The sequence below is a fragment of the Porites lutea genome, chromosome 12, assembly GCF_958299795.1.
Source record: "Porites lutea chromosome 12, jaPorLute2.1, whole genome shotgun sequence".
Taxonomy (NCBI): Eukaryota; Metazoa; Cnidaria; class Anthozoa; order Scleractinia; family Poritidae; genus Porites; species Porites lutea.
Genome location: NC_133212.1, coordinates 12676810 through 12689913, shown reverse-complemented (window position 1 = coordinate 12689913; position 13104 = coordinate 12676810). Strand labels below are relative to the sequence as shown.

The 13104-nt window shown below is 41.3% G+C and overlaps 2 protein-coding genes across 2 annotated transcripts in view; one reads left to right on the top strand and one right to left on the bottom strand.

The window, feature by feature from the left end:
- The first annotated feature begins 694 nt into the window (after positions 1-694).
- Positions 695-2025, top strand: LOC140921830 (uncharacterized). The gene has a single exon (XM_073371831.1). It carries the CDS (start codon positions 725-727, stop codon positions 1895-1897), a length of 1173 nt encoding a protein of 390 aa, XP_073227932.1. The 5' UTR covers positions 695-724; the 3' UTR covers positions 1898-2025.
- An 832-nt stretch (positions 2026-2857) lies between these two features.
- Positions 2858-13104, bottom strand: part of LOC140922041 (microtubule-associated serine/threonine-protein kinase 3-like) — a 31422-nt gene continuing 21175 nt past the window's right edge. Inside the window, exons 19-29 of the mRNA XM_073372071.1 lie at positions 12687-12767; positions 12329-12399; positions 11201-11428; positions 10780-10884; positions 10580-10699; positions 9563-9968; positions 8328-8587; positions 7273-7508; positions 6932-7006; positions 5949-6441; positions 2858-4309 (exon numbers count right to left, since the gene is read on the bottom strand). Of these exons, the coding sequence (XP_073228172.1) occupies positions 3717-4309; positions 5949-6441; positions 6932-7006; positions 7273-7508; positions 8328-8587; positions 9563-9968; positions 10580-10699; positions 10780-10884; positions 11201-11428; positions 12329-12399; positions 12687-12767 (2668 nt within the window). The 3' untranslated portion in view covers positions 2858-3716. The remainder of the gene's footprint in view (positions 4310-5948; positions 6442-6931; positions 7007-7272; positions 7509-8327; positions 8588-9562; positions 9969-10579; positions 10700-10779; positions 10885-11200; positions 11429-12328; positions 12400-12686; positions 12768-13104) is intronic.

The window sequence follows — 13104 nt, the reverse complement described above, 5'->3', positions numbered from 1 at the left end:
TTATGTATTATTCATATGCTTACGTACGTTGGGTCTGAAAAATCCTGATTGGAAGATTCAATAAACTTTCACTTTACTTTAACGACAACACACACGACAAGACACCTTGCCGCGTCAGTTAAAACTTTTTTTACTGAGGGAAACTGATAATAATTGCATTGTCACTGTACTGACTTAAGTGCAAATGCTATTTACTTGAGAAGACAGGTTTTGTCCAACGGGAACGACGGTTGTCAAGGGATAACTCTTTATAACCAAAGAACATTAATTACATACTGAAAACAAGCTTTGTCGCCCGTTGTTTGATAATCACAATTTTTCCGGATACACCGAGAGCCAATAAGCACGTTACGAACGTGAAAATAAAAGTTTTAATCACATCAGGCTGAAAAGAGAAAAGAACCAAAAATGTGTATTTTGCGACCGTGATCAGTGAAAAAATGATCTTAAAGCCGGTTGAGCGATAACGTTCACTTGTCTATGACGATGGCAAAGGCTTGGGTTAGCTGACTTCATGTCCCCTGTCGCTAAAATTCGTGAAATCTAAGACCGTTTTAGTCCACTGTTCACCTGAATTACCTATCACCTAATAATGAACAACTGTTGTAGTTACAGAGGTATTGACATTTCATTTACTTTTAATAAATAAACAGAAACTACAAAGTCAGATAATTTGCTTAAGCGTAAGCTGGCGCTATAATTGCAAGCTAGGTACCAAGTCATTATGAGCAGAGACCAAAGGAAAATATCTCGATCTCTAGAAGAAGGTTCTATTCTAGCGTCCACCGACCAATTGGCACCAATTTCGCAAACTGACAACGAACTTAAACAGAAATTAGAGGCAATCAAAACTTCTCATAAATTGTCAAACAAGAGGATTAGGCAGGAAACACGCGAACTCAAGAAAATTCTGTATGACTTGCAGAAAGAGCTGAAGGTCTCAAAGGGAGCACATGGACGGTATATTCCATCTTTACTTAATCAGCCTCAAGGACGCTTAAGAAGAACCACTGTTAGTTCTGTTCCACAAGAGGACCGAAAGGAGGCTTCTCAGTTCGAGCGAGATCAACAGGGAAGAGTTAAAAAGGGGCTGAATCATGATTTTACGAGAAGGCGTAGAAGTGGTAGTTTTCCTCCTATTTCGCAAACAGATTTGGAGAAAACCCGGCAATCTTATTCCTTAACGCCCTCTCAACACGATGAGAACAACACTATACCAGCAAGGCCACGAGAGGAATTGCAAAGACTTTCTCCTTGTACGCAACCTGGTCTCCCAAGTCAGTTAGACAGCAATCAAGGACCAGAGATAATAAGTTCTCCTTATGAGCAGCAGCAAAGTGAAAAACAATATTTGGCGACTACAGTTTGTGGAAAATTTGCAACGAGAGAGGACCCTATTACATCAAATTCACCACGTTCTTCATATCAAAGTCCTCAACTTTATAAAACATCAGCGAGCAGAAGAGAAACTAGATCACTATGGCAAAAGCCCAGTATTGTCGACGAATATTCGATAAAATCGAATCAAAACGAGCAGCGGAAAAAAAGACTAAGCGTGATTCACAATAACTTGCAGAGTACAGGGAGTATCGGAATTAAGGCAGAGACGCCCAAGACTACTTTGCATGGAAAGTTTGACACTGGACACGATCCGGAGTATACGCCGTTTGACTCGCTACCGGCAGGGATTGTTGGGGGACGAAGACTGAGTACAGTCACTCATGGTAGGGTTAGAAAACCTTCCAGGACAAAAGGACTTCCGCCTTTGAAAGAGGAAAAAACTATGACAACGCCTGAAAGAACAACCGCAGAAATGTGGAGTGATTTAGCAAACTGTAGATACTTGAGAAAAGAAGAGAAGGAATTAAGTATGGATGATATATTTGGTAAAGACTAAAGTAAATATTTCTCTTGACTTTGTTAGCCATTACTTTTGTCATTATGCATACTATGTCTATAGCCTACATCCATGCCAATTGATTTGCAGCCACTCTTGACGTAAATTCCATTCAGAATGGTTCTCACACCGCGATACTTTTCCTGTTCAATTACTGCTTGAAACAACAACTTTGTGGTTCGCGTGACTGACCTAGGTTTTGCAAAGTTTGAGGAGTTTTCTCGGTTGGGAGCCAAGGTAAAGAGTTCAGTCCAAAAGAAAAAAAGGTTGAGAAATGTAAACCCAATGTAATGCTTTTAAACAATGCAGTTCTTTAGGGCAAGATCCAGGCTTGGGTAATGGCTAGGGAACCTGGTTTTACTCCAAGCTCGTTACGTCCTTAGCGAAAATGTACCTTGATATAGTGTGGGGCAACAGCCGCTTGACTTAGAACAATTGCGTTAATTGCTTTAGTACAACCCGACCCTCACTTTATTAGTGTTGAGAGTTCTTCTTTGATAACACAATTTCAAATGACCTATTTTGCTCAACTGTACACTAGGTACATTGTACACGCTTTTCCGACAATTTGTGCGAATGAATTTAGCGCAGATTTAACCTAACCCTTTACTGCAATATCTGCTTTGTTCACATCATCTCATTTTCTCAACGCAAAGTGGAAGAAACGCGACAGGTATAGCACGGAACGAGCAGAAGCGAGAATCGGAAGGGGTAAGGGGTAGCAAGACCTATCACGTCGCCTTCACAGGTCCACCTATTGCGCTATGGAATAACAATCTAAGTAATGGAGGGCTGTTAACAGTCAAATTATTTCCACTTATGTCCAGAAATTCGCGCAATAGCGAAAATTCGCCGACGTGCATTTCTGGACACATCTCATAATATCGGTCTCTACTCCATTCAACCTAGCCCACTTAGGTTGCAAAATTATCCTTTCCCGAGAGTAAACAATAAACTATATGTCATTTGAGACGTTTTTATTTAACTCTTATTCTTCACTCTCTCCGGCGGCGCGATACTGCCTTCACACCACAGCAATCTAAGATAAACTTAACTTTATGTTACTATTTATGTACAAATGTTAAGGTAAATTGACTTAAGACTATTTACATTAATATTGGAACACGGTATGGTTCAGTCAAACCGTTATCAAATGCATCATCACGACAGCCGCAATGGTTTGATCGTTTAACACCGTTAGCTCAGTTCCTTTACGTGGCCAAATATTGGCAAGTTGCACAGTCAATTCTCATTATAGCGGACTCTGTAGGGACCTCGAGTTAGTGTCCACATTAGCGAGAGTCCGTAGTTTATTTCTGTCAAATCTCTGTAATATATTTTTGCCTGGGATTTAACTGCTGTCCCTACAGGGGTGTCCGCAAGGCGAGAGTTGACTGTATTCATTCCGAGAAAGAAATGCTTAAATATATGAAGATAATGCCTCGGGAGCAATTCACTCCGTCTCGATTTCAGTACTGTATTAAATCAAGATAGCCAGAGTTTTGGCATTTTCCTTGGAGCTCTGTCAATTTTTGTTGGACAAAACAACTGTTGTAAATAAAGTAAATCCAGGCCCCGAAAACCAGTGTTTGGTCAGACTGAAAAAGGCGTAAAGACAGACTAGTAAAGATTTTCAACTTTTCTCAAAAGAGAAGAACCATAAATCAAGCCAGTCTGACTGAAAGTGTTAAGTGATACTTTGTCACGCGAGGTGACAAAACTACATGTTGCATTATAAAACAAAGTATACTTGGTTATATCTTTATGTACGCCTTTAATTTTTGATGTATAATCGTCAGTTATAAACCTTGGCGGCCTTTTAGAGTTTTGTATCATGCACCGTTTCTATCTTCTCTGAACAATCCTTCAGTTCGTTTTTGTGACTCAAAAAAGAACTAGGCGCTTCCTCTGAGTGCCTTCGCAGTTCACATTTGAGTTCTAGTTTATTCTTACTCTTGGTTTCATTCAAGCTGGTACTTCGCGCACGCTCCACAAAACTTTCTTGTTCAAGAACACATCGCACCCCTTGATACATGTCATGTTTACCGCGATGATGTCGACTGTCCTGCCTCCCCATGGCAAGCCTTTCGTCTCTAGAAGTCTTTCTGAGGAACTCACTCTTTTTATCTTGTTTACTAAGATGAAAATGTTCCGGTGACAAAGCGCGCCTTAACAGCGGTGATCCAGGTCTGGGCGATGTTTGAGGGGTAATACTGACCAAATGTGGTGACGCTGGAGACCCCCGAAGGGTCAGTGGAGAAGTGCTACGGGGGTTATGATTGTGAGGATGGGAAGGTGACACTGAGGTGGGTGAAGGTGTTCTGGCAAGAGGGGACACTGGCACATGGGTCGATGACTTTCTTCTTGGTGAACGAACCGCGCGTAACTTTGGAATAAGCCCTTGAAGAGTTCCTGGAAGAAGAAGAAAAAAACATATCAGACCTATTTTGAAGCTTTTTTCAGCCACAAGTTCTTACTGTGGTCTTACGTTGTTGAAATCGTTCCTATACACTCCTAAGTTCTCCCCAAATGAGACCATCGAAGGCTACCTCCTACGAGTATAATCAGCCAGGCGGAAAACACCAACTTAACGTTAAATCCACGAACAAATTCATTACGTATGTTGTGGTTCAATTTTATACTTGGTTCAAATTATCTTTTCCCTTTGTTTTAGAGTATGTTTAGGCTTGACGAGTTTAAAACAAAGGAAAATAAAATTTAAACCAACAATAAAGTTGAACCACAGAAGAAGAGGTACATAGTATTAAAAATGAAGCGACCCGTTTGGAGTAGTTTAAGACGTCCGCCTGCTACGTGCTTTCCCTAACATGATGGAAGGTTTTTCTGTCGACGAAAAAGCACCAGTATGTGAATATCACATTTTAAACAGGGACGCCTGTAACATTCTAATCACAGAGCACAAAGTAAAGTTACTGATCTCTCAATTTAACCCTTTCTAGATACAGTTGAACTGTCTGAAACGACCACTTACAGTTAGAACGTCACATCATGAGATAACATTTCCTTATTGGAGAAGATACTGAATCGAAGTCTCTCTCGTCGTGAAAGTCAATTTGTACCGCTAAGCGATCAGAATGTGTCACGTGGTCACATACGGGAGGTCTCAAACAATAGAAAAATGTAAACTACCATTCGAAGCGCTGAAGTGGCCGCGGTTTAGTTACTTCGAGAAGTTCCAACTATGGTCATTAAATGGGAGAATGTTGGTGATTTGGAAAACAGATCGCTCAACAGGTGGTCGCACATGGAGGTTCGACTTTATAATAAATGGGAACAGCACGCTTTAACAGCCTTCAATACCGTATTTATTCGAATAAGCGCCCAACCTCGAATTAGCACCCACCTCGAATAAGCGACCATCCTAAAGGCAGAAAAAGTTAATAAGCGCCCAGCCTCGAATAAGCGCCCACCCCCTCCTCCTCCCAATCAAACTGAAATATGCGCTCACCCGCACCCCACCCACTTGAGTGAATAAATTCTAATAAGAGACTTCCCCGAGGACGGAGTTTTCTTGCAAAATAAACATACTTCACTTGCTAAAAATGGTGAAAACTTAATAAGCGCCCAGCCTCGAATAAGCGCCCACCTCGAATAAGCGCCCAATCTCAAGGCCCAAAAATTTAATAAGCGCCCAGGGCGCTTAATCGAATAAATACGGTAATTGTTCAAAGAAAAGTCAAAATTGCACTTTTTCCCTAAAAGAGGAAAGTGGACAAAACGCGCATGTAAAATCCACAAACGGAACAACCCAAAGACAAAAAACACTTGATATTAGTCATTTTCATTTCATCTACTGCTAGGTTTTCCGGGTTTTTCCCAGGTCTTTGCGTACGCTTACAACATGATCCGAAAAGAGCTTCCGTTTTGAATAATTATGACAAAAGAATGGTCGACTAAACGAAAAATAATTTAAAATGCTAGCAGGTGGGAATTTAAAGGCGCAAAATGTTTCTACTTTTAAAAAATTTAGAATTGATTCCTGACAAGTTAACGTCAATTTGTTGTAATAGTTTAGGTTGGATCTTTTCACCTGGTCGTCCTAGGCTATGAGCACTCGGTGAGCTCGGGGACGATGCTGGACTGCTGCTGACAGATGACGACGACTGATCCGACAGCGTCCGAAAGTCAAACGAGGGTGACGCACACTTTGGCGAAGCGGGTCGCTGTCCCCTCCCATCCGGAGATGACACCATGCGTTTTAATGAGCTGGTCCGGCGAAGGTTTGTCCCTGGAGAAAGAGAGTGACTTGCTCTTCGTCCTAAGTTTTTCCAGAAAGTTTTTTGCTTGGGTTGTTTATCGCTGGTTTCCGGGCCAGGAGATGATGGCACATTTGGTGAGGTAGCCGCTCTTCTTCCGCGTCTTAATTGAAACTTTTTACGAACTTGTTTGCTCATGGAAAGGACTCGCTTTCGACCGCCCCTTTTAATAGAAGTCTTGGCAAGTTCCGTAGCTCCAAGTTTTACTTTTGCTCCACCTGCCAGAATGAGCTCGATGACTTGACGGTGACTAAGTCCCATTACGGGCTACAAAGAATATGATTAAAAGAACATGTGAACAACTGCTCATAGTCAGGAGTAAGTCACTATTACAGATACGTTAGCCAATGAAATAAACCATACACAATTTAAACGACCTCTCCAGTAACGCGAAAAAAGAGAAGTACGGAGGAAACTACTCGCCTGTTTTTATCGCCCCCTACCAGGCCTCTTAACACTCGTGTAACAAAACCACCACGAATTCTGGTGCTCGTACGACCACCCAACCGCCTCTCCACAAAAACGTCTTATTTAGGCTAATGTCAAACTACATTACTATTCCTTTGCAGTATTCTTGACCGGTCGCTCACAGTTTAAGCCCCCAGTGGTGATTCAGTTTCTATTGTTTGTCTTTGGTGTACTTGGGATGCACATAAACATTAATTAACATTAGTCTTAATTATTCCTAAATATGTTTTCAGTTCTCCGAAAAACCAGACACTTCCAAATCTCAATAGTAGGCAGCTATAGATCTTACCTCATCATTGACGTGAGTAAGCAAATCTCCTGGTCTGAGACCTGATTCAAACGCTGCACTTCCATGATCCACATTCTGAAAATGAAGAAATAAAACGTCATCAAGACGTTCATTGGCGTTTTGAGGTGGAAATCATCCATGGTGTAACAGAAATGATAACAGACTGTATCACTTAACAGTTGCAGATAAAGTGTAAAATCAACAGGAAAAAGAACAGACAAGTAAACAGTGAATAAAAATATTTCAAAATCATTCACGCGTCACTTCTTCCATGTTAACCAATGCGGTAAAGTTGGCCTTAAACTTCAGTGTCTCATTAGGAATGAATAAAAATGACTAACCGACACCAGGTGATGAACTCTGTAGTAGTTCGTATCGCCAAAGTATACTCGTATGGCCTGTAAAGTAAACCCATATCCACGCGGGCCCTTTTCGATTATGACTGGGGGACGAAGACAGAGTGACAACGTCTTTCCTCTCCTTCGGCTTCCAGGGGAGCGGGGCGGGGTCAGGGAACGAGGAGATCCAGGAGGACTTTTGATGTGATGCTGTAATGCGCGAAACTCATCATCGGATACTGTGGAAAAAAAAAACAGCTCTTAAAAATATCAGCTTGGCTTTATTGCATGTAATTTGAAGCTTTCACCCAACTGACTCCCAATGAACAAATTGTAGATGATCAATACGAAATTCCAAAGTAATTGAAACATGCCCTTCTATATTTTGTTACTTCTCCAGAATAGCAGGAGTGAACCAGATGAAAACTTGAACACGGGCAAATGAATGAAAAGTCATCTAAGCCATATTGACAAGAATTAGCCGTAAACAATGCAACTAAATGGAACTAAAAAGAAGGCTCTTGTTTTTAAGATCAACATTTTCCTCTAACATTCAGAACATGAAGTTAAGAAAACTGTATCAGTATATAAATGTGCACTACATCTCATGATACAAACCACTCAATTCCCCTTTTCTCTACACATTTTCGGTTGTTTCGTCCATCGTAAATGATTTTGCCGGAAAACCTAGTTGAATCTTGTGTAGACTGAGGTTCTAATAACTATCCTGATTTTACTTTCTCAATTCAAAGGGGGACGACAGAGGGCAAATAGTTGTTGCTCAAAATATCTGTAAGTCCCATGATGTCATTAAAGACGCCACTCGACGCCCGCTTTAGTAGCCTGAATTTCATCTGATTACTTCGAGTCGTTATTACTCCCTCAGAGGAGAAAACGACTCGAAGCAATCGGATGAATTTCAGGCTACGGCTTTAGCTCATATTTATCGCTTCCCTTACAAACTACACCTTGATTTTTAAACGCATGTATATAGCATTTCATGTCAAAGACTCTTTTCTTCTTGTTATAGATCAATACGGCAGGGTATGAATACTTACGCGACAGTTCCAGCTTGGGAGCATTAGCCCTAAGTGTATCACGCTTTTCGCTGGGAAGGGAATGGGTTCGGTGAACCCGGTGCCTCGCCTCAGTCTCCGTAGTAAGTCTGGCTGAAGTGGACGCAGGAGAATGGGTCGGACTTTCCTCGTCGGTTGACAGTGACAACAGCGGGACTGGGGATAAGTCTGAGTACGCCTTCTTTCTTAACCGAACCGTGGGGGGAGTGATAGGAGATTCGGGACTCACAGGGGTTAGGGAGCTGACAAAAAAACAACAATACTAAAATAAGTAAATACAGTCGAACCTCCACTAACGGCAATCTCTCTAAAAAGGCCACCATATTTTGTCCAGGCGGACAGTCCATACATTGACTCTTATTTAAACCTCTCCACAACGGCAACAGCCACTACAACGCGTCCCCTACTGCCAAAATAACCTCTCGACAACGGCCAGTTTGTTCAACGAATGATGAAAATGTCAAGAATGGTAATGAAATTTGATCCGTATGGCGCGTAGATGATTAATCGCGGCAATCGTATTTTGATTTCGCTTCATTTACACTGCTGCAGTAAGCATAAATTATCTACGATACTTATAGCGAATGATGCGAACCTTTCTCCTTTTGTCACGTTAACATATTGATTCAAAACATAATTCAAGCTTTTTGAGTATTTTATCTCTATATACTATTTATGATTGGATTATTACCATTACGGGAGACAGTAGACATGAACTTGGCACAATAGACATGTTGTACTCCTTAAACAAATTGTCATATTACAGTCCTACTCCCCCATAACGGCTACCTCTCTACAATAGCCACTTTCTTCTGTCCCCAAGGTGGCCGTTGTGGAGAGTTTCGACTGTAAATAAATAAATACATCAATCGATAATAATAATAAAAACAACAACAACAAAAACCAACCACGACTTCCACAAGCCACTCAATTTCAAAGTGCACTTAATCGTATTTAAGGCGCATTTGCTACGCTTAAACGAGCCATTTTGCACCTCGTTAAACAGGTTCTGCCCACGAGGAAGCATTTTGGTATTCTGTAGCCGAACAGCCGTCTCTCCTCCCTGGCTCCTCGGCGAGACGGCTGTATTCACAGACTATATCAAGTCCTCAATCAATCACAGATATACAGGCAACGGCGAACTAGAAATTATAGTCAAATATTCTTAAACGTCAACTTCAACTGGAAACCAGGATAAATGGACCTCAAATACTTACTCGCTCGTCGAGTTTCCTCTACTCCGGGATTCACGTTCGTCAACGCCGCTATCACTTCGTTGCCTCGGTAAATCCTCGGGATCCTGCTCCTGGCGACAAGGACTCCGTCCGTTAAAGCTTCTTCGGACAGTAGGAGGAGAACTATCCGAGCTCTGATCACTGCGTGGAGTGCACACTTCTTCACCCGAGTCTTTATTATCAGAGGTTTTCTTTCCATCGTTAGACGAGACAGGAGACGAAGGGCCTGGGGAAGGAACTGGAGATGGTATAGGGGAAGCAAGGATGCGGGAATATCGAGGTGAACATGTGGAGAAATTACTGAACTCGTTTGAAAGGTTCCTGAATTCCTCATCATCGTCGTCATCATCATCAGTTTCAACCTCGTGGTTATAGCGGTCAGTACGAGCTGAATATTAAAAGAGTTAATATTATTTTACATCACCTAAACACAACCATGAATCCTACTCTTAGGCCAAGTTCAGACGTTGTACTTCATTAAGGCCGACTCAAATTCATTTAGGCTGGCTGAATAGATTCAGACGCCGATCTTTATTTCAGCCAAACTAACTTTAAAAGCGAAAAAAAGCGCATTTCGGAAAACTATACTACTTACTAATAAATTACGTCGTTGGTTCGGCTCATGGAAAGTTCGGCGTCTGAATCAACGCCAGCCAACAGCCGTTACTCCTAGAAGAGCCAGACTAGAAGAAAGGCTGAGCCGTTTCAAATTGACTCTGATGCCGTTCTTCACATGGACTTAATTATTCCCTGAATTAATTCGATTCGGCTCTACTCATGTGAAGTACGGCGTCTGCACGGAGCCTTATAGAGCTGGATAATTTTAACAAAAGACTTTATAGTAAGGAAAGGCGTTTCCATTTGCTTCATTTGAATGCGCCTGGCATCACTCGCCAAAAACGATGAGTTGTCAAAGTCCTTGTCAGCAACTTTGTCTATAAACACACAAGGGAATTTTGGAAAAAAAAAAAAAAAAAAAAGACTTCAATTTGAACATACTGTCAAAGTAGCTGGTATCATCTTCTCCATCCAACTGTGGAATAAATTCAGCTTTTTGTCGAAGCAGCGCTGTCCAGTCTAAACCAACAAAAAAGTGATGTTCCTTCACCTCATGTGAGCCTGTGAAAAGATACAGGACAAGCGTCATAGAGGCGGCGTGGGATATATTAGTAGAGGGAATGTGTTTTGAGTGCAGTTACCTGTTGTTCCCAGGCGCGCAATGGGATCCTCCTCCAGCAATCTAGTGACCAGGTCACGCGCGTCATCTGGTGGGGCTTCATCTTCACTGGGCCATTCTATTATTCCTTTAACAGCATTAAAGAAAATAGAAAACATCAACCACAGCAAGCAACAATAACAAGTAGCCAGGTAGTGATAACAAACACCCGCAGTAAGCGTAAGAGTAAGAGTAAGAGCTTCTGTTTTCACGGATTACTTGTTTCAAGCAAGACACGACACGCCCAGATGACTTTAGTTGCAAGCAAGACACTAAAATTCAAGTGTTATGACTGAATAGGTTCTATTCCTTGCCATAAAGTATTGGTACGTTTATTACAATTGTAGCAAGATAAATTTTGTATAAAAAACCCCAACAAGATCTACAAATTCTGAACCACTTACCACTTAAAGTATCAGCAAAAAGCTCTTCAGGAGTATCACCATAGAAAGGAGGCACACCAATGAGGAACTCGTACAGTATAATACCTAGGGACCACCAGTCTACTGGCTTTCCATAGCCTTGCCTTAGAATAACCTCAGGGGCCAGATAATCCGGGGTGCCAAATACTTGCTGGTCTGTAAACTGCTTTGTCTCTTGGGCCAGTGAATGTTCAAACATATGCGTGGTACCTTAAAAAAAAATATTCAAGATCACTGAAATAAACGAAAACATACAAGAGAGACTGGGATAGACCTCTTTAGCTTGTACGTTTTGTTTTCCCAAGAAAGGTCTTACGGGAATTTGCCCCTTTGTCTTTACATAAATTATGCCCACACACCGTAAACTTTCGATTATAAGCCCTAGGCTTATAGAACTTCGTAAAGGGTTTTAAGAGGGCTTATAAACAGAGGGGCTCATATCCGTGGGGGTTTATATCCGAAATAGAAAAAGCGCTTTAAAACAAGCTACAATCGAGTTCATTTCAGTGCATATCTGAGGGGGACTTAAAATCAGATCTAATTTTTTGTTTACATGAAGATGGGCCTATAACTGGGAGGGGGGAGGGGGGGGTCCCTCTGAAATATTATCACATGACCTACATTGGGAAAACCAAACCCATACAAGCTAAAGAGGTCTATTGTTTGCCACTTTAAAAACGCCTGGCTAAACAAACTTGTTGTAAAGACACTCTCTGCTCTTCGTTTTACCGAGGGATTAACCATACAACAGAGAATAGCTCAAACTACAGGGCTATAAAGGAACCAGGTGATAGTGAGGAATGGGAAATTTATTTACATGCAGGGCACCAACTTCACCACAAAATTATAGACCCTTGATTACCAATGGCCCGGGTGGCGTCGACCGTTTCACATGGCAATGATCGCTTGCGACAAGGAAATAGGCCCCCACGTTCAAGGGTGATTAAAGGAAGGATAACAGGTTACCACTTTTGTACCTTTACTGAGCATTTTATGAGCATCTACGGTTCGACGATGCAGAGAACAAAGGTTGTGAAATGTTATTTCACGTATTTAGCGACGTACACGCGACAAACGTTGTAATGTATAACGAAAACAGATATTACTTACTGTTTATCAGTCCAACCTTTGACAAACCAAAATCAGTCAGTTTTATGTGTCCCATGGATGTTATCAAAAGACTGCGACACAAGCATAAAGTTAGCACTCAATAGTATCTGCACCCATGAGCATTTCCCGAGACCTTACATACCGTAACTAAAAAACTGACGGTGGTGAGCAGAAACACAAGGAAAGGTTGTGGCGACGCATCGTATTGACTACTACAAGTTTTTATTGCAAATGAGTTACTTTTTTTCTGGATTGTATGACAGACTCTGTATTGTGTGTTTAACAATTTAAAAGCAGTCCGATTAGTACCCTATATATTGAGTAAGGCGTTATGGTGTCCTCAGAGAGGGTAACTCACTTGTCAGGCTTGATATCACGATGTATAATTCCATAGCTGTGGAGATACTCAACAGCGAGCAGCGTCTCTGCTATGTAGGACCTAAGGTATTTTAAAAAAATCAACCAGTCAGCAAGAAAACCCACATTGAAATCATTAACATCCGCAAAACTGGTTGAGAAAGTAACAGTTGTTTGACATTTAATTTCAGCAGTTGAGTCATTTACCATTGTTGAAAGGATCTTCAGCGGCTCTTTGGCCTTTTTAAATGAGGCAGTTCATAAAAAAATGTAACTTTAAGATGCCTACAAGGTGGCTTAATCTATTCTAGCTATCATGAACTAAATATACTAACATAACATTATGCCGAGTGATCTTACTGGAGAGGGAAAAATTATAAAGAGAAAAAATGGCTTCCAATTCAGCCTGCGAATACAGC